Below are 23,037 nucleotides of genomic sequence, written 5' to 3' on the forward strand. Positions count from 1 at the left end.
TATTTGTAGAAAGCAAGAAAGTTTCCGGGAAAGAATCTTTCTAGATCTGACGTAAACTCTACGAAAAGAGTCATTGAACCATTTCAGCTTCTTCTTCCTTAAATAGGCCTACAAAGTCCAACATAGTAAATTGAAAATAGTACATTGCAAAATGATGAATTTTGTTTTATTAGTATTCATTGTTTGCTATTTTTTACGGTTTTTGCGATAATTTAACACCCAATGGCCGATGTATTTTTCGTGCTGGGGTGTCGTTATATGTATATACACACACACACACACACACACACACACACACACACACACACACACATTCATCTCTCTGGTGATACGCTTGCCCATTTATGTTGTCGTCGTTTTAGATGACGTGACGGACTTGACAGTTTTACTCAGCTTGGCATTACTCATGACTGGTGCTATCGGTTAGGCAGCATATGCTCATCTTTCGCGAACACCTGATATCATCACTGTTTTGTGACAGTGATTCAAGACTGCATGTCATCACAGCTGTTGAGCTTATTAGTAGGTAGAGTATTGGGTATAAAACATCGGTGTGTTAAATGCCTAAAATTGACTTTCGATAACCTGTACCATTTCAGTGTATGCGGTTATCTTTCATGTCTATCAAAATAATAATAAAACACATTTATTGTTTGTACTCTTTAACTTCACGGTACATGAGTCTAAAGGTAAACGGATTTCGATCACACACACACACACACACACACACACACACACACACACACACACACACACACACACACACCGCCTATTTTTGTGATCAAATCGTTTAGGTTCCTCAAACATTAAACGTAATAGCTGACTTGAAAGATAATACTATTAATAATGATTAATAATATTTTATCAAATATGTTTTAAATACGTACATTTCTTTATCATCATTCATAAATTCTAAAACCAGGTCGTTTTGTTCAATTTTTATGAACTTAATATTCCCTCAAATATTTAAATGTAAAATACTGTGTAATCTATTTCAATGATTGTTTTAACAAGAATACCACTTTACAAATGCATCTTCAGACTTGAAAAAGTGGGCACCCTCTGCTATTTTGGCCATGAAGTTTGAAGACCTGTACGTTAGCCCCAATATATGTCAGAGCATGTGCTGTTTCCCGACATTGTAAATCTTTGTCGATAAATAAGGATATCAACCACAACATTTTAGGAAGTGATATTCATAATACTGGTGGACATTTCTTTGCGTTTTTTATTAATAGGGCGAGACGTAGCCCAGTGGTAAAGCTCTCGCTTGATGCGCCGTCGGTTTGGTGATCGATCCCCGTCGGTGGGCCCATTGGGCTATTTCTCGCTCCAGCCAGTGCACCACGACTGGTACATCAAAGGCCGTGGTATGTGATATCCTGTCTATGGTATGGTGCATATAAAAGACCCCTTGCTGCTAATCGAAAAGAGTAGCCCATGAAGTGGCGACAGCGGGTTTACTCCTTCAATATCTGTGTAGTCCTTAACCATATGTCTGACGTTATATATCCGTAAATAAAATGTGTTGAGTGCGTCGTTAAATAAAACATTTCCTTCCATTTCTTCTTTTTATTAATAACAATTGACACGTGAGTTGTGTATGGAACTGCAGTGTGACCCTGGCAGCTTTAGCTCGAAAGCTGTTGCTAAAATGACCGTCTGACAACCTACAATGCGCTTGTGTATAGCATGTGTGGCCTTATATCTCCTCCTCATACCTCCGGTGAGACGTCTATGCGTCTATGCGTTTCCGGAGTAGGTTTCGCAATTCAAAACAAACATATTCGTATTCGTATTCGTATTCGCATAGCTCTTCCCATCTAGCTCTTCTTATCTTGCAAAAATAATTATGTTGTGTGTTTTGTCTTTCATATCAAAATAATATGTTATTTGGGAACCCAACCATGGTTTGAAAACGCACCATAATAGTGCCAAAAGGAGTCAATGCATCAACTTTCTCTGGAGGACGGTCTCCATATTCCCCATTACGAGCTTCGCATCTTCGGCGCTCGCATTTTCGTTCAACGTATAGCATACCATTCCCCGCACTTCTCCGCGCTTGGTGCGCGGTCGGTCTAGGATCGATCCCCGTTGGTGGGCCTATTGGGCTATTTCTCGCTCTAGCCAGTGCACCACGACTGGTATATCAAAGGCCGTGGTATGTGCTATCCTGTCTGTGAGATGGTGCATATAAAAGATCCCTTGCTACTAATGGAAACAGCGAGTTTCATCTCTATGACTGTCGAAATGACCATAAGTTTGATATCCAATAGCCGATGATTAATAAATCAATGTGCTCTAGTGGTGTCGTTAAACAAAACAAATTTCCCTGAGTTTAAATTTTATGGGTATATTTTTTTTCAAATGCTGCACAGGCTAATGACGCCAGACGCTTGTATGTATTGTTATGGTCCATACCATAAAGACAGCGTAGGAAAATACGATATTGTCAATCGTTTATTGTCTACTATCTGGGTAATAATATGAAATATAATATATTATATAATACAAATACAATACAATACAATACAATACAATACAATGCAATTCAACGCGAGGCAAGAGAGAGAGAGAGAGAGAGAGAGAGAGAGAGAGAGAGAGAGAGAGAGAGAGAGAGAGAGAGAGAGAGAGAGAGAGAGAGAGAGAAACAGACAGACAGACAGAGAGAGAGAAACAGACAGACAGAGAGAGAGACAGCGAGGAAGGAAGGGAGGGAGGGAGCATAAATAATAGAATATCAATAACGTGTTTCTTAAACAAAAATGATAATGAACCTCATGTCTCACCAACAGGCAGATGCACATTCAGTTATGTACGTGTACAAACATGTTTAGCACGCACGGACAAAACGTGTCTAGGTAGATGCTATTAACATGTAACACATATCAAAACTCGACTCGCTCTAGCGTGACCACTATTACTTTGTCGTGTTCAGAAGACCAAGAGCTCGCAAACAGTTTGACTGGTACTATTGTTTTATATCAGATCACATATATTTCAGGTTAGACGCGAAAAAACAGTTTAGTGAGCAACCGCGACCGCTTGCCTTCTTGGACATGTCCCATGTAATGTAATAGCTGCTGCTCACCTAGATATTCAAATCAGCCCTGTGTTGCTCGTAAACTGATGATTTACACCGACAGCCCACACCAATACTGACGTAAATAGAAAACAGAAAAAAAATGTATGCATTGTTATACACATGAACATATATATAAAAAAAAATACATTATTCAAATATTTACATATACACACTAACCTATGCCTGAAACCAAATACATATATGAAATACCAAATACTCCATTCTATAGGAAAACCGTGAACAAACATTATTTCAATGACAGTTTATATACCAAAAGAATGATCCATTGTTGTTTTTGTTACAGAATGGATTACTGTTGTAGCTTCTGAAAGAGAAAAGGTCGAAGAAGAATACTCCTGTTTAAGCTACTTCAGCCACAATCAAGATCCGGTCCTCGTTTTACGAAGCATTGTTAGCGCCAAAATCACCCTAAGTTCGTAACTAGCGATTTTAGCGCTAAGATCGCAGATAGTTGATCGTTTGGTAAAATGGTGCCCCGAACTTCAGAGTTGTCTACATGAGGCTTCAGATCACAGTTATCTTCCCATTTGGTTGACCAAAATCAGGAAATATATCCGCGCAAGTAGTCTGCTGTTCTAATGTGATTATTTCATGGCAGACAGCTTTGAAGTGGCAACTATTCAACTAACGTTGACAGGGGAGAGCATGTGCATGTGCAACTTGTTGCTTTTTGTGTAAAATGGGTGTACTCCGGACAGGTTTAGTGGGTGCGTTTATTTAAATTAACAGGGGTTCTCCTTTTCAGGGTATGTTGCCCCCAGGCAGGCAAACGTACATAAACAAAATCCGTGGGTCTGTTGATATTAATAAAACTGCTATAGCCACTAACGCTACGTAGAAACATATAGCGTAATCAACTGTGGTCTGTGACCATCTAAAAACTCTTCTGATTGAGACTTAGTATTAGAATAATATTAGACATCTCTGTACATCCAATGCATTCTTGTTTGTTTTAATGCCCTTAGAAGTTCAGGACAGTAGCCTAAAGTTAAAGGTTTTTTAGGGGTTTTTTAACGACACCACTAGAGCACATAAGATTTATTAATCATCGGTTATTGAATGTTAAACATTTGGTAATTTCACATATATATGTTTAGAGAGGAAATCCGCTACATGTTTTTATTAGTAGCAAGGGATCTTTTATATGTACTATCCCTCATACATACCACGGCCTTTGATGTACAGTCGTGGACAGTATCAAAATGCGTCTGCACGGTATGTGCTAGAATCTTGATGGTACACTCTCATACTCACCGCCAACTGCTAACCATGACCTCTCGCGCACTAACCACCAGCAACTAGCCATTACCTCTCGCGCACTAACCACCAGCAACTAACCATGACCTCTCGCGCACTAACCACCAGCAACTAACCATTACCTCTCGCGCACTAAACACCAGCAACTAACCATGACCTCTCGCGCACTAACCACCAGCAACTAACCATGACCTCTCGCGCACTAACCACCAGCAACTAACCATGACCTCTCGCGCACTAACCACCAGCAACTAACCATTACCTCTCGCGCACTAACCATCAGCAACTAACCATGACCTCTCGCGCACTAACCACCAGCAACTAACCATTACCTTTCTCGCACTAACCACCAGCAACGAACCATTCATCCTTGGACAGGCAGCCCAGAAAGCTGATGTGTGTGTCATGAACAGCGTGCGCGTGACCCTTAACTGGAAATAAGGACAAAAATAAAGTTAAAATAAAGAGGTAACTCTTTCAAAGACGTCTACATCCAATATGGACTTACTAGATCTTGACGTGTTCGAAACCTTAGTTAGCACGTTAAACTAGTTACCTACCTACCTACTAGATCTTTATGGTTCTCTCTTGCATTAACCAGTAGCAACTAACTACTAACCCATGGGCAGACAACCCAGTTTGTCGAGGTGTCTGCCCATGACAGCGCTCGATTGAACCTGGAAGGGGAAAAAGGACGAAAATAAATTTAAAATGAAAACAAAACGTTCTCAACATTTAAAAGGATCTCTGCATTCAACCTTCTCTTACTAGATCTTACTGTCTCTCCGTTGTATATGTATTCACATGATAGTTCTTAGCTACCAGTTATTCCCAAACCTAGTACCTACCAGCCTGTATACCGATGGCCTAAAAACCACGCCACCGAGGCCGGTACCATTGGGTTAAATTTCGTTTAGCCTTTGAAAGATATAAGCAATCATTGTCTTGATTGGTCAAATGAAAGGCCATCTTGTTTAGATCTGGCCTACGTTTAGCCAGCTAGTTTTCGCTCATCGCTTGCAAGATTTTTCGACTGGTTTCTGAAGTGGCCATTTGGTTAAATGTGCAGCGTAAAAACCAGACTAGCATACGTTAGCGACAAATGGCTGACAGGCCTGCTCACAGGGATTTATAACAAGGGAGTGCCAGAAAATTAGATTTTAACAAAACTATTGTACATTGAGGTTACGAGATCCACAACCCACCACCATCACCGCCATGCATACCCCCTCCCCTCCCCCATCCGCAAAAAACCCAAAACAACCAAACAAACAAACCACCAAACAACAAACGAAAACAACCAACCAAAACAGCTTCAAAAACAAAAAGACAACAAAACAAAAACCCTAACCAAACAAACAAAAACAAAAGCCATAAAACAAAACTCCAGAAATAGCAACAGAAAACAAACAAAAAAGAGGAAAAAAACGTGAATATATTTCTGATTTTTTTTTTAATGGTACGTGAAACGTTACTGTACGTGTGACATAAGATATATGCATGTCGGTAACAATACTTCATGACAAGATAGCTGTGTATTTACAACATGTGCTGAACTGATAACATATTCACATGTTGGGGAAAAAAACCGTGACAAGATAGCTGTGTTTATGAAAATCGTGACCTGATTTACGACTGAACATTTCATTGTAAATTGGCTGTATCTAAGACAGTAGGATCACATTGTCGTTTAGTGTTTCTTGTGTTACCACTTAGATAGATCCACTATGCTGCATAATGTGGCTTTCGCGTGTGTCTTGTCCCTGGTTTTGGGACAAGAGCTCCTACAGAACCCACACATGGAAAGCACCCACAACTGGGATTGCAGGGGATTCACGTGTCACGTGATAAACACTCATCACAGTGGGTCACATGCTATAAAAGCATCTGGAAGGTACTGTGCTTTCTTTTCTTAATGCGCTTGCATTCCGTATGAATGCCGCGTGACAAGAAAATTACAGATGATAAATGTGATTTTATTTTCTAGAAAATTCCAGGTGATTAGCACATCACACAGCTAATAAATATCATTATAATTTCTAAGAAAAGCGTATTTCTATATGTGAAGTTTCATGAAAATAGGATGAAAAACATGATGTCGCTGACCAGTGACGTCGTAATTTCTATTTTTAACAATAGTAACCTTGACCTTCGACACAGAGAGGCGACACGCGAGCTATTTCAAAATACCATGGTCGTAATCCTACATGTGATGTTTCATGAAACTCGGATGAGAATTGAAGTCGATTGATCAACAATATCGTGCGTCACGTACGTACGGGCAAGACGCCACATCCCCTCGACGACTAGTCGAGAGCTAATAAATGTGAGTTTACATTTTAGTAGAAAATCCGGCTGGCAGGCAAATAACTAATAGATTACCAAATTGGACATAACTGCATACAAAGTTAGATTTGTTTTGTTTAACGACACCACTAGATCATATTGATTTATTTGCTAATTTTGACATATAGTCTTAGAGAGGAAACCCGCTACGATTGGGGCGCACTGACTAGAACTAACAATGACCTAATGGGTAAAGACTCATGTTGACTGGATGCGGAGCGTGCGTGCGGTCCGACTGTAGCGTGTGATGCGGCTGACCGCATGCGTTCTTCATCGCACGCATCGCACACATACAGTCCAGACGCTCTCATTGACACCAATGTATTTCGACAGTTTGTTTTAGCCGGACCGAACGCACGCGCCACAGCCTATGTAAGCCTTTAACTGCATAACCGGCCTCTATGGCGCAGTGGTTAAGCCATCGGACAACAGGCTGGTAGGTACAGGGTTCGCAGCCCGGTACCGGCTCCAACCCAGAGCGAGTTCTTAAGGGCTCAGTGGGTAGGTATAAGGCCACTTCACCCTCATCTCTCTCACTAACCACTAACAACTAACAACTAACCCACTGTCCTGGAGGAACAGCCCAGTTAGCTGAGGTGTGTGCCCAGGACAGCGTGCTTGAACCTCAATTGGACATAAGCACGAAAATAAGTTGAAATAAAATAAATGAATTAACTGCATATAACCCGTGTTTCTATTTTCGTCGTAGGAGAGCAGACTGGCAAGGCGTGTCGCAGTACGTCCACGTGGTTCCCGGCACGACGTACAACACGTCAGCGTGGGTGCATCTCGTTAACGATGCGCCGGGATTCATGTACCAGACTGTTAAGTTGGTGTTCACCATCAATTTCGTGGGTAGGTGTTCCAAAATAAACCTCACTCATGCACATATTACAATATATTCCAATTAAACAGTGTTTAGAATAATTTAAAGGTTATAGGTACTTCGTTCCAAGTCTAGTTACTGAGAGTTGGAAAGACACTCCATATCCAGAGAGTAGGTGTGTGTGTGTATATATAATATATATAGATATAGATATAGATAGATAGATAGATAGATAGCCAACAACACAGCCAACTCAGAGATGCTCATTGGCCAACATCAAAAAACACAGGAGAAAAACTGTATGGAGACCAGGAATCCCTCCGTGTCACTGTGAGATTCATCCTGGCAGCAAACATCTCCCTGTGATATCATTACAAGAAGGAACAAAAAGAAGATAGATAGATAGGTAGATAGATAGATAGATAGATAGATAGATAGATAGACAAACAGACAGACAGAGAGACAAACAGATAAATATATAGATAGATATGTATCTAGGTAGATGGGTAGTTAGTCATTTTAGTCAGTTAGTTAGTTAAGGTTGTATACTACCAAATCAAATCCCATAGACGACAATAGTAACATATGTGGCTAAAACTCCTACCTGCAACGTATCAACCGACATAAACGCCACGGATATAAATACTACCACCCCTCACCCTTAAAGTGAATCACAAAAAAGTGGGTGTCAAGCTGCTCATTTCTGAGATAACGGGTAGCGTCTATGACTACCCTAGTTCCGCACACAATTTGAGTACTTTTTTTTACAGGTACCCCATACATGTTCCAAGCACAAGGCTATTTGACACAGTGGTACTTGATGAAATAAAATTGCAATTTTTTTTTAGCCCAGATGAAACTATTTTTTTTTACAACCAACACACTCACATTTATAACCAATCACAGGACTTGTGGTGTTCACTTCTCTATCAAAAGTTCGGTGCACCTCGCACTTTGACCCAGCCGGAAGTTATTTGGTTTAGTACTACCTATACTGATAACATACATTTTTCAAAAAGTGTCCAGCTATGTGTCTTTATGACAACCAGGATCTGGTGTATTCTGACATAAACTGACAACCTCACTGAAACTGTTGTTTCTACAGTGCAACCTAATACAATGTACACCTCAAAAAGCATATATATTGCATATAGTTTTGTACAAATGCAATATGTCATATTAAACAACAAAATGTTTTAAAATAAAACTCCTGAAGATATTTACTTTCAGTTGGGTGTGTGTACTCAGTTATATATGTAGAGACAACAAAGATAGTCAGAGTACCTCTACCCCTTTAAAGAATTCCATTAAAACACATGCACTTGATTGACCCCTAGATTATGAAGACCTTAACAGGCACATCAAAGAAATATCAGTATTAAAAAAATACACTGTCTGAGGAAGGAAACACAAACATGACTGTACCTGTATGAAGTAATGACTTAATGTCCTGAACATTAGTGTTGGGAGGAAATCCTGTATGCTGGGTGTGGGTGTCTTCAAGTTACCAGGTGTGCGAATTTCAAATCCATCGGCCATGCTGATTTTCATAATGAACCATCAAAACTATTGGCAGCCACCAATATTCCTGACTATATTTTATTTATAGCCTACTGTAGTTGGAGGTTTTAATAGTTGTGATATCTGGAATTATCATGCAGCTTTAACACATTTATTTTGTATTAATTACTGAAAAAAACTATTTTTAAATGACAAAATTACCCGAACATCTATTTTCTTGCATTATTTTCTAATCCGGATGAATACAATATGTACATTAGATGTATTCCTACAATCTGTAATCCAGCATTGTATTTAGCTAGTAACATTAGGTAATACAGCTTTAACAATAAAATAAATTATCAACTTAAACCAAGGCAGATAATCAGATCTGAAAAAATTGGTTCTGAATCTAGTATAAACTCAAAATGCTTTTCATGAGAGCTAACTAGGTGATTATTAAAAAAAAAAAATTATCTGGAGATCTAAGTATATGTTTAACAACCTTATTGTTATGTACAAATAAGAACAGAAGGCACAATAGTTACAACAAATTTAATTATGTTTTTGGTAAAGTTTTTCTTAACATTTACTTTAAATTTTGCATAAAACTACAAATTTGTCTAAAATATAACTTAGCACCCTATAAATATGTCAAAATGACAATAAAAATCGACTTCTTTACAAATTTGAGTTTTCAGAATTTCATACATAAAAAATTAACAATGTTAATGGAAACTAAAGACATTAACCCACTATTGGCACATGCTATTTTTAATATAAAAATAAATTGCTATTAAAATCTTAGTTCAGGTTGCCTATATATAATACCATATTTAAGAGCAGTTGTATATTGCAAGTCAAATAAAATGTAAAAAGAAATTATTGAAATCTTTACAGTATGAATTATAGGCCAAAACCAACTTTTCTTCAGTGCTAACTTTGATTCAAACTCCATTCAGAGCCATGTACAGAGATTATTGTCAAGGTCAAGGTCATTGTGAACTTGCATGATCGAGTGATGGCTAATTTATCAACCAGTATAGTTTAATTAAATAAAATGACAAAATCATAATATTTTTTATTATGCACTGAATATGTGCTATAGGGTGTATACTACCAAATCAAATCCCATAGACGACAATAGTAACATATGTGGCTAAAACTCCTACCTGCAACGTATCAACCGACATAAACGCCACGGATATAAATACTACCACCCCTTACACTTAAAGTGAATCAGAAAAAATGGGGGTCAAGCTGCTCGTTTCTGAGATAACGGGTAGCGTCTATGACTACCCTAGTTTCGCACAAAATTCGAGTACTTTTTTTTACAGGTACCCCATACATGTTTCAAGCACAAGGCTACTTGACACATTGGTACTAGATGAAATAAAATTGCAATTTTTTTTTACCCAGATGAAACTATTATTTTTTACAACCAACACACTCACATTTATAACCAATCACAGGACTTGTGGTGTTCACTTCTTTATCAAAAGTTGGGTGCACCTCGAACTTTGACCCAGCCGGAAGTTATTTGGTTTAGTACTACCTTATGACAGACACACATACAGGTAGATCGTTAAATATATAGGCAGGCAGGCAGACGTGGTTCAGGCACGCAGTCAGACAGACCAGACAGACCAGACAGAGACAGTCAGACAGACCAGACAGACAGACAGACCAGACAGATACAGACAGACAGATCAGACAGAGACGGACAGAATAGGCAGGTCGGCAGACAGACAGATAGATACTGAGATATCGTTTGTTTTATCACCTAGATTGTTATTTATTTGATATATCCTTTTCTTTTCAGATGGTTCTCACCGTCTCGAGACGGTCGCCATGAACAGATTGGTTAACGTTGCAGAAGGATGGATTCAAATTAGAGGATTTTTTACTGTTCCGCATAACGGTGAGTGTATAGGATTAAAGTAGAACTGGATGTTAAGCATCAATGACCATTAAAATAATATGATTACAATATGTCTGTCTTTTCCTTGCATGGATCAATTAAATAAAATCATACAATAAAAAAGAAACAAAATAACCTCTTCTTTATCCTTGAATAAATGTGACGCCAACAATTGTATTAGCTGTATGAGATGGTTAAAACAATGCATGATATTCTTGTATAAAAAAAAACCCGCTCCTACAATAAACCGATTAAAATATATTTAAAATGTAAATTAAAAGTGTGGGCTTCATGTATATGACATTTATCTTTGCACATGTGTGGTTGTTATGTACCTAGGCGGTTCTGTATGATTATTCATGAATCAAATATTGAGTGTCTGGTGGTAACGAATTGTCTAAATTTGTTTTGGCATCAGCGAAACCATCAACGACATTTACAGTGCGTGGTCCTGCCCATGCCATTAACTTCATCGTGGACGACGCCTCCGTGCAGCCGCTGTCGGAGTGGATGAACTGGCGACAAGATACCGACACGAGCATCACCAAGTTGAGGAAAAGTCCTATTAATATTAAGTAAGTAAATATCACACCGTACCATGCCATACCATGCCATGCCCTACCGTACCCAACCCTGCCTTACCCTACCCTGCCTTACCCTACCCTACCCAACCCTACCCTACCCTACGGTACTGTACCGTACTGTACTATACCAAATATATATGGAATATTTACTCAGGTGTCACGAAACGATCGTAGATACGGTTGAATTTAGTGACATGGTCAGTGTCACTGCTTTCACCTGTAAGCTTTACAAACGTTTCATAATGCAACCATACCGCATACCGTAGTCGTAGGTACCTCTCTAACGGATCGTAGCCCAGTGGTAAAGCGTTCGCATGATGCGCTGTCGGTCTAGGAGCAACCCTCGTCGGTGGTCCCATTGGGCTATGTCTCGCTCCAACCAGTACACCACGACTGGTATATTAAAGGCAGTGGTATGTGCTATCCAGCCTGGAAATGGCACGTAGAAAAAAATGCCTTGCTACTAATGGAATAATGTAGCCGATTTCCTCTCTTAAGACTAAGAGTCAAAATATTTGACATCCAGTACTTGATGATGAATAAATTAATGTGCTCTAGGGGTGTTTTGGTTAATAACAATTCGGAACTTATCAGACTGATTACTGAAAGAACTTCGTCATTTGAGGCGATAATCGCTGAATGCACAATAATTGCGAGTTACCTCCCGTATTTCCCTCCATATAAGTACTATCTGTTTAACAAGTGTATAGTGTATATGCTAGACACAAATGAGTACACTAGCGTTGGAAGCGGGGAGGGGGGGGGGGCAAGGGGGCATGTGCCCTCCCACTTTGTAGCACAAGCGATGTGTTTTTTTATATATGTGTGCCCCCCCCCCCCCCCCCCCCCCCCCCCCCCCATACACACACACACTTTTTGGAACCTTCTTACGCCCGTTTACTATGTTCGAAAATGTTCAAACTCTCATTTGATATCTACGTTAGTGACCCACCAGTGCATCCAACCTATCGTAAATGTAAAACTCAAGACAATAATAAATCACACAAAGTTTCGATCACGATAGTATGCATGTATGATGGCAGCAATACTACGATCGTTTCGGGAAACGGTTTACCTGGAACAGACAGACACACACCAATAAAACGGGTCCTCCCGCCTGCAAAACGCTCCATTCTTCCTGCAGATAACATTAAATTGTGTAGGGTCAGTCGTCTTCGATTCTTCGATTACCTATTGCGGCATTATATTAATGCTGTACAACATGTTTTGATATTTACATTGATGTGTCTGTGCAAAACAAAATAATAATAACATGTTTTGTTATTTACAGCGTAGCGACCGCAGGGAATATTGACAAGAATGAAGTTCAAATTAAAGTAAGGATTGCATATTCTATCGCGTTTTAATTACATCGTGGACCGTTGCGATCCTGATTTAGCTTATTGTGTGAGAAACCTGTTGAATTAAGTGAGGGCGGGATCTAGCGCAGTCGGCAGAGCAACACCCACTCCCTCGGCGAACCCATTGCCGCCCCCAATACAACAAATGACCGACGAATGGTATAACACAGGTCGTGGTATGCAATGCAATATTGTATATGTATTTTGTTCATGTATATTTATAATATGTAAGGTTCTTGTGTGGATTTATATAAGTATACAGCATGTTAGACTATTCATTCGATTTACTAATCGTTTGTTTTAATAACCAACTTGTTTTGGTAAAACATGCACTTCATTGCATTAACATTTAACCTGCAGATGTTCTGAGAACGTCATGAAATCAACAAGTATTTCTAGTACTGTTAAAACATTTAGCATCCTTTGTGTACAGAAATAATTTAGTTCTGCTTCTATACTATACGTCTTCTTGGCTTATTTGCAACGAATAACTTGCATCACGTCTATTGCTTCAAAACGTGAGTAAGTAAATTAGTTCGTAAAGTATATATGCATTTGATTATTGTGACTGAATAAACAACAACAGCGACACAAACAACCCCCAAGACCAACAATAACAACAAACAAACCACACACACACACACACACACACACACATACATACACACACAGAGAGAGAGAGAGAGAGAGAGAGAGAGAGAGAGAGAGAGAGAGAGAGAGAGAGAGAGAGAGAGAGACGCAGACACACACACACATCCACACACATATACACATACACATACACACACACACATACACATACACACACATACACACACACTCACATACACACACACACATACACACACATAAACACACATGCACACATACACACACACAAACACACACATACACACACATATACACACGCACACACACACATACACACACACACACACACACACACACACACAGACACACACACACACACACACACAGACAGACAGACAGACAGACACACATATAATTTAAAAAACGGAAGTTACATTCAGCCTCCTGTTTTTCAGATTACCCAGTTGAAGAAGTCATTTCCTTTTGGAATGGCAATTAACGCCGATGAGTATGACCATGGCGAACCGAAATACCAGGCCTTTGTAAACAAACACTTTAACTGGGCCGTGACGAAAAACGCACTCAAGTGGAAAGCAACGGAACACAAACAGGTTGTTCATTATTTTAGTTTTAGTACAAAATCAAAAAGTGAAAAACAATTATCAAATCAGTAACACGTTTAAAATTGTGCAAACACTCGTAAAGTACAAAGATAATGTCTAAATATAGGTTTCCAGAAACAGGTAATTTATAGAGAGATTACATTTGATAAAATGTTTCAAAATGGCAGACAATATGGCTGCCATAATTCACGATAGAAATAAAATTATTTTATGTACCGCAATATAACACGATGTGATATAAATATAGAAAAGATTTCAGCTAAAAGAAATTAAAATCGCACTTCTGAAAATGTTTAGCTGGGGTATGGGGTGACGCACTACGCAAAATATTTAGCGGGGTGTGGGGGTGTCACCATTATCAAAATATTTTAGCCGGGGTTGGAAGTGTCTGAGAGGGGCATATTGCATTCTTCAAAATATTTAGTGTTGGAGGGAAAAGGTGATGGAGGGAGCTTACGTGATGCCAGGCAGGGAATGTCTATTTTACATAACAATATCTAATACATATTACATTTGAACAAAACGATTGTAAAGTGATGTTGTATTTCTCTGTTTCTGTTTCCAATTCAGGGTCATTACAGATATGAGAGAGCTCTCAAACCTATCCGTACACTTCGAAGTCATGGGTGAGTTCATTCTAAAGTCAAAACACAATAACTAAATTAATGTCTTTCTAATATTGTGTATTGTGAGCTTATTTGTATATCAGTTTCTTCATTGGCCTTAAATATACCTATTTCTTACGTTGGAGGTTGTAATGGGGTGAAGGGATGAGCTATGTTAAAGAAGAACATTATATTTCCTAATACATTCTTCGCATACATGCTTGCATGCATACATACATACATACACAAACACACACACACATACATACATACATACATACACAAACACAAACACACACACATACATACATACATACATACATACATACATACATACAAAACAGTGCGTCCACACTACGTTGGGTTGCACAACGGTTATTGATGCGATTTGATAACAGATGTTGATCGTTATTACAGGGACAGACTCTAGTTTTTAAACACTGAGGTATATTTGTCACCTAGAAATAATGGACACTAAGTTTGGTTAATTTACAAACCTGTAACAAATTTGGATACAACAGAGTGTAACAAGAGTCTGTGACGTTGAAATACCCTTAAAATAGACTAAAACTGCATAACCGTTACTTCTCAGATGCACGTGCGCTTTTAGAAATATGAACAATGCATTTTGTGGTATTAGAAGCACTAGGATGACCAGAAACACTTCGGTTGTACGGAAATGGATAATCTAAACAATACAATATAAGTAATGTTTGATTTCAGTGATCATAAATGGCTTCAATTGTGAAAAAAATATGCTCTAGTGTTTAAAAACTAGCGTGTTTCCCTTTAATTGCAGAATCAAAGTGCGCGGTCACAACATCGTGTGGGCGACTGCGAAGCATGTGCCGACCTGGGTGAAGCCTATGTACGGAGACACGTTGAGACAGGCCGTCACGAAACGCGTCACCGATGTCGTGACGAGAACCAAACACCTGTAGGTAGTCATGTTCCAATAATCGATTATAATCGAACATTGGTGGCTTTAACTTTACCAACTGTAACTGTTCTTCCGGTTTAGTTGGTGGAAGTGATATAAATATGTTGGGGTTGGGTTTGTTTTCGTGTATATATAAAGAAAACAAATCATATTACAAATTGTTATTCAAGGTAAAATTAAAAGTTTTTAGGGTTTATCCCAGTGAAAACAATAAAATATATTAATAATTATTATAATTCAAATCCGTCTTATAATCATACAATTCTAACCTATAGTTTAATCGAAAGTTGATCGGTTGGTGGAAATTGATTATAACCGATGATCGATGATGAAATTTCCATCGATTCCCAGCACTACATGGACCTGTTATAAGTATCACTATCGTCAAATCTTCAAAACTATCAGCAATTCGTCACTCCGATTGGAACGTTTTTGAGTCTGCTACTCTGAACGTCCCGCCATGTCTGCGGGGGTGGGGGATAGAGGGGTGGGGAAGGAGGGTGTGTGGATGGAGGAGGTGTTGATGCGTTACCAACCACAGTACGCCATCTCCCTTTCTTCTCACTCGTACATATGCACGTTTACTGACTGACTTCTAAGAGGCTCTTATTATAAGGTCTGACAGTTATTATCAAACGCATATGTTTACATTTACTCATGTTATAAAGCCTATTATTCTCAAACACAGATACACACATTTTGCTGATTGAACTAATTTTTATAAAGCCCGACTAATAAATCCCAATGTCATATATGTACAGTTACTGATTGATCTCATGTTATGAAGCCTGTTACCATCAAACACATAAATCCACTTTTACCAATTGACCTCGTGTTACAAAGCCTGACATTTATTCTCAAACATATAAATTCATGTTTACTATGTGACCTCATATTATGCAGCCTACCTATTATTGTCAAACGCATATATTCACGCTTACTGATTGACCTCATATTGTAAAGACTGACTGTTATTCTAAAACACATCTATATATGACATTTATTGATTGACCTCATATTATAAGGACTGACTATTTATTCTCAAACACGTATACGCAGGTTTATGATTGACCTAGTATTATTGAGCTTGACTATTAGTATTATTCACAAAAACACAAATATCAGCGTTTACTGATTGACCTCATGTTATAAAGCCTGACTCAGTCACTCACTTGTTTCAGAGTGGAACACTGGGATATAATCAACGAGAACGTGCACGGCTACTTCTTCCGGGATCACGTAAACAAGTCCAACTACAACGTGGACATCTTCAGACTGGCGCACCAGACCGCGCCCAACATCAAGATGTTTCTCAACGACTTCGCCGTCGTCTCTAGAGGAACTTCCACGGGGGTAACACACACATTGTTTTCATTCACTTGATAACGTATGGAAGAAAAGTTGAAGTTAAAGTTTGTTTTGTTTGACGATACCACTAGAGCACATTGATTTATTTAATTATCGGCTATTGGATATCAAACATTTGGTAATTTTACCATTTAGCAAGGAAACCCTCTACATGTTTTTCATTCGTGATAAGGGACAGCACATACAACGGCCTTTGCTATACCATTTGTGATGCAATGCCTGGAACGAAAAATAAAACGATGAGTCGGAACAATATCTGATGGGGGGGGGGTGTATCTCTAGTAAGGGGGGAGTAACAACCTCTAGTGGGTGTGGGGGAACAAGCTATAGCTTTACCGTTATAGAGAGCTAGAAAAAAAGGTATATTTTAGTCCTCGAGTGGGAACGGCAGGACGGCAGGGGTATGGACACCGAAATCCAATGTCAACGGTTAGATATAATGAAAGTATTTCGTTTTGGTGCAGGGGATGTAGCATATTGTTAGTTTGCTTTCAAGATACAATAGTGTAATGTTTTAAAATTACACTTCATCCCAGAAAAACCTGCATCCGTACTTTGTTAGCCAGGCAAGACAAGACGAGAATGTTATTATCTAAAATCTACAGAGAAATTATATATACAATTAATTAATTGTTTTCTGTATTAGCACTGAACATAAAATATTATTAATATATTATATTAAACATTTGTTTAACCCGGAGGGTTGAACACGCTCTCATTAACAATTTGTATATATTTGCACAATTTAATTACCTTTTTTACAGAACATCATTATAGTATTGATATATACTCTTAAAAACACGTAGGGGAACTCTAATAAGAATTTACAATTGCCAAACGTGTAAGATATATTAACTGTGGGGAATGGTATATGATAATAGTGAATTAATTGGGCAAACATTACAACCGGTAGTTCAGTATTACAGTAGGTTTTATGACCACCAACGAGCTTGAAAGACGATTGAGGTCAGAAGTGTAATTTGAAAGTTGACGTTTTTTATCAGTAAATCGCAAATTCAAACAACAAAAACAGAATGAAAACAATTGACAGAAATAATGTTCCACAGCGATTAATGGACCTTCCTGGAAATTGTCAAAATCGAGAATGACACGCCACGCACGTGTACGAGGCAATTGCGTGATGCACGTGTAAACTATGGAATGTGTTTCGGCGTGTTGATAAACAGACCTGAACGTTCTGTGGTCAAAACGTATGCTCGGTCTAATAGTCGATATTAACATTAATATTTCAATTTCCCCTACTTTTTGAAGAGTATATTATAGGTGTGGTCAAATTTGGAAAGCATATTTCACTCCCTATTTAAATTGATTCGTTTATCATTTTGACCATCTCGCGGGCCAGTGGAAAGCCCACAATTGTTGGTAAACTTTATTTTGGCTACAAAACGATTGGAGGATATAGGATAATAAGTCCCACACAAGTTTTTAAATAAATGCTTTATGCTGCATCCAGCATCCTGCAGTTCGCAGACATTTTAATTGATTGATGACATTATCATATTATTTCGATCAGGATTAACAATACCGTGTACTATGTTTTGTTTCGGTTTAAGGTTGTTTTGGGTTTTTTTTTTGCCCCCTTCCCCCCCCCCCCCTCCTCTCTCTCTCTCTCTCTCTCTCTCTCTCTCTCTCTCTCTCTCTCTCTCTCTCTCTCTCTCTCTCTCTCTCTCTCTTGGTGTTGTTGTTGTTGGTTGGGTTGTTTTTTTGTTGTTGTTGTTTTTGTGTTTGTTCGGGGTTTTGTTTGTTGTTTGTTTGTTTGTTGTTTTTGTTTGTTGGTTTTTCATTTTACGTTTTTGTGTTCATCGTTTTTTAATTATTTATGACCGGAGTTACCGCTTCCTACAGCCTTGTGCCCTATGCACTTTTCTAGGTACTTCCATTATCTAGGACATCAGAGAAGGAGGCGCAGAGCTGGACATATTTTAGCCATCTTTTAACAAGATGTGTATTCAGAAGGACGTTCAAAAGGTCGTATAGTAAAGCACCAGAGTCCATGAATTATTTTCTAGAATTTAATCATCGACGGTATACTTTGAAGTTGATGATGGACTGCTTGTGATCTAATTTGTACTAAACGTGTTGTTCTTTATTCAGACATACCTTACCCAAGCTCTTAAGTTCAAGGCGGCTGGCGTTGGTCTCTATGGGGTTGGTGTCCAGTGTCACTTTAAGACAAAGGAACTTCCAAGTCCTACTATTCTTAAGGTTAGTAAAACGTAAACACAACTATGAAAGAAAGAGAAAAAACAACAACAAACAAACTAAACAAAAAACACCTGCAGTATAATTTAGAGTACGGTGCAATTTTAAATGAACAACTACTGTATTCAAATACAACATGTACATGTACAAAATGTATATATAAACATGTGATATAGAATACTAAACGAGCTCGCCTGTCATATCATTTTTATGAAACGAGTGAACAGTTTTGATATCTGACGAGCGAAAGCGAATCAGATACCAACACTGTTAACGAGTTTCATTTTTTTAAATATGACAGGCATGCTAGTTTAGTATTTAATTTATTACAAACCAACTGCACACAAGCCGCAGCGCAGAAGTAGGCAGATGTTGAGACTTACTACACGTTATTTTTCTACGAATTGGGTCAGCAAGTGATCTATGTCACACCTAAACTTAAATGACGACACAATGAGCAACGAGACGCCAGCAATGTACAGTTTAGATGTTGGTGTGAAGTTTGCATTAATTGTCAGTTATTGAGGTGTTGAAATTCACAATAATAACTGAATTGTTGATCGGACCAGTAAAGATATAGCTGAGTGAACAGGAACGTAGGCTGGGGGGGGGGGGTGGGTTCGTGGGGTTCGTGGGGTTTCGAACGATCGAACCCCCCCCCCCCCCCCCCCCCCGCTGAAGCAAATGGTCCGCTTTCAGAACTAAAACATACAGATTTATACATATGGAGTTTTTGGTGGTGCAAAAACAAAATAGAAAAAGGTCCACTAGGTTCATAGTCGACCCTCCCCCCCCCCCCCCCAGGTCCAGATCACGCTACGCCCCTTGTGAATGGGATTGACTAAATGTGACGCTGACATTTTGTACACAAAGCCGTAAAAACAAACAAGTTCAATGTGTCTATCTCCAGAACACTGCATTTTTCTGAACCCGTTCGGTGGAGAGGGGTGAGGTTTAATGAAATGGGTGTGTTTCATAGCACCTGTAGTAATAACATTTGATTTATTCATTCATTCATTTCAACTTGTTTTCCTACTTTTGTCCACTTAAGGTTCAAGCACGCTGTTCTGGGCACACACCTCAGCTATCTGGGTTATCTGTCCAGGACACGGGGTTAGTTGCCAGTGGTTATTGAGAGAGAAGTCGGTATAGGGTGTACGAGTATACTGCCAAATCAAATCCCATAGAGGACAATAGTAACATATGTGGCCAAAACTCCTATCTGCAGTGTATCAATCGACATAAACACCACGGATATAAATACTACCACATCTCACCTTTAAAATTAATTTTAAAGAGAAATTAAGGGTCAAGCTGCTCATTTCAGAGATAACGGGTAGCGTCAATGACTACCCTAGTTCCGCACAAAAAGTTAATATGTTCACAGGTACCTCATACATTTTTCAAGCACTAGACTACTTGACACAGTTGTACTAGATGAAATACAATTCCATTCAATTTTTGCTCAGATGAAACTATTGTTTTTTTTACAACCAACACACTCACAGTTATCACCAATCACAGGACCTGTGGTGTTAACTTCTCTATCAAAACTTGGGTGCACCTCGAACTTCGACCTAGCCGGAAGTTATTTTGTTTATTACTACCTGTAGTGGTCTTACACTTACATGTACTGTGAACCTAGTACCTAGCAGCCTTAAGTCCGATGGATTAACCATGCCGCTACCATCTGAATTAATTTTTACTTTTTATATATGCCCTCTAGGCTCGCTTGGACACCATAGCTGAGGCGGGTCTGCCTGTCTGGGTGACGGAACTGAGTATCAGTGTGGACGATGAACACGAGCGGGCGAAGCGGTTCGACACGGTACTGCGCGTGCTGTACTCACACCCTGCAGTGGAGGGGATCATGTTCTGGGGCTTCTGGGGGCCAATCCACGGCGAAGGAGAACGGGCGGGTCTGATCAGTGGACATGAATTCAGGGTAAGTGAGACAGTGGCGGATCAGGAAAGAGGGTGAGCAAATTTTTAGGATACTCAAAAAATAAAACCATCTACTTAGCACACTTTGTATGTATCCTCACCACTATAATCTTTCACAACAGAGTAAAGAGATAGGAAATGTGACAGACAAACACAGACTCACGTACATACATATATATCATAGGCAGACATGTCGTAGCTGTGGTATTAAGTGCTCCAACTGGCTATGTCTGTAGATCGCTAGTCTCTTATACAAAGGGTCTGTGGTTCGAATCCTCTGAGTAGTAGAGTTGGTTTATCTGTTACAGACATGCAGCCACATGAGAGAGAGAGAGAGAGAGAGAGAGAGAGAGAGAGAGAGAGAGAGAGAGAGAGAGAGAGAGAGACGGAGACGCACTCTCTCCTCTCTCTCTCTCCCTCTCTCTCTCTCTCTCTCTCTCTCTCTCTCTCTCTCTCTTTCTTTCTCTCTCTCTCTCTTTCTTTCTCTCTCTCTCACACACACACACACACACACGCACACATCTTTATGACTGGTGACACTATTTTCGTTATATTCAGTTAAACGCCGCGGGCCAGCGTGTTCTGGATTTGTTTGAGAACCAGTGGATGACCAAGGAGACACACACGCTGTCTCAGTCTGGAAACTAGTTCACTGTTGATGGTTTCCATGGTGATTATGAGGTTCGAGTCCTGCACCAAGGTCAGGAATTGGTCAACCAGAGGAAAACGTTTACGCTGGGATCGTCCCCCACAGTCAGTCACGTTGTCTGTGACGTAGATTGGTACAGAGGTCAAACCTGGTATCTGACACGACACTAATAAGCTAATTATAGCAAACCGTACTGCTAATTCTTTCATTTTATCTCTTATTGTTAGTTGTTGTTGTTATTGGGGGGTTTTTTCTCCCTTTCTCTCTTTTTGTTTCTTTGTTGTGTGTATGGATGGGTTGGGTTGGGGTATTATTGCTGGTTTCATTGTTTGTCTTTTGATATCTTTTGTTTTCTACCTTTGCATCACATTAACTTTGTTCGTTCTTTTTATTGTATATAGTAGATTTTCTCTTACTTCATAGATTCTTAAAGGAGCAGTATTTCCAAAAAGATAAGTGTTCTCTGTTGGAAAGATGTCTATCCAAATATCATATATAAATGTATGCATTTAAAATAGAAAATGTGCATTACCAGAATCCGTAAAAATACCCGATTAAATTGACTTTATGGAAGTGGCCATCTTTACGAAAGGAATTGTTTCCCCGATAAGCGGGTGTCACGTGCCTGCAGGAGTTTGCATGGAACGACAACGGAAAAACGAATGAATGAATGAATGAATGAATATTTAACGACAACACAGCACGAAAAATACATCGGCTATTGAGTGTCAAATTATGGTAAAGGCAAATCAAAAGTGACGATCAACATACGAAAAAAAGCAATAAAAAAAAGTAACAAAAGAAGACAAAAGCTTGTTTTGTTCTAAAATCACCAGTAGGACACATTGATTTATTAATCATCCGCTATTGGATGTCAAACATTAATTTGTTAATTTTGACATATAGTCTTAGAGAGGAAAAAGTTTGTTTTTATTTAACGACGCCACTAGAGCACATCGATTTTTTTTATCTTATCATCGGCTATTGGACGTCAAACATATGGTCATTCTGACACTGGTTTTTTTAGAGGAAACCCGCTGTCGCCACATAGGCTACTCTTTTACGACAGGCAGCAAGGGATCTTTTATTTGCGCTTCCCACAGGCAGGATAGCTCAAACCATGGCCTTTGTTGAACCAGTTATGGATCACTGGTCGGTACAAGTGGTTTACACCTACCCAGTGAGCCTTGCGG

At 39.1% G+C, this 23,037-nt stretch overlaps 1 protein-coding gene across 1 annotated transcript; it reads left to right on the forward strand.

The window, feature by feature from the left end:
* Positions 1-1,947: 1,947 nt before the first annotated feature.
* Positions 1,948-22,639, forward strand: LOC121369687 (endo-1,4-beta-xylanase 3-like). Its single transcript, XM_041494738.1, has 14 exons — positions 1,948-2,029; positions 3,390-3,518; positions 6,080-6,257; positions 7,419-7,564; positions 10,858-10,956; positions 11,375-11,531; positions 12,832-12,877; positions 13,948-14,103; positions 14,686-14,741; positions 15,520-15,657; positions 16,842-17,013; positions 19,144-19,254; positions 20,978-21,196; positions 21,754-22,639. Exons 1-14 carry the CDS (start codon positions 1,948-1,950, stop codon positions 21,841-21,843), a joined length of 1,779 nt encoding a protein of 592 aa, XP_041350672.1. The 3' UTR covers positions 21,844-22,639.
* Positions 22,640-23,037: the final 398 nt, after the last annotated feature.

This window comes from Gigantopelta aegis, chromosome 4 (assembly GCF_016097555.1).
Source record: "Gigantopelta aegis isolate Gae_Host chromosome 4, Gae_host_genome, whole genome shotgun sequence".
NCBI classification, from domain to species: domain Eukaryota; kingdom Metazoa; phylum Mollusca; class Gastropoda; order Neomphalida; family Peltospiridae; genus Gigantopelta; species Gigantopelta aegis.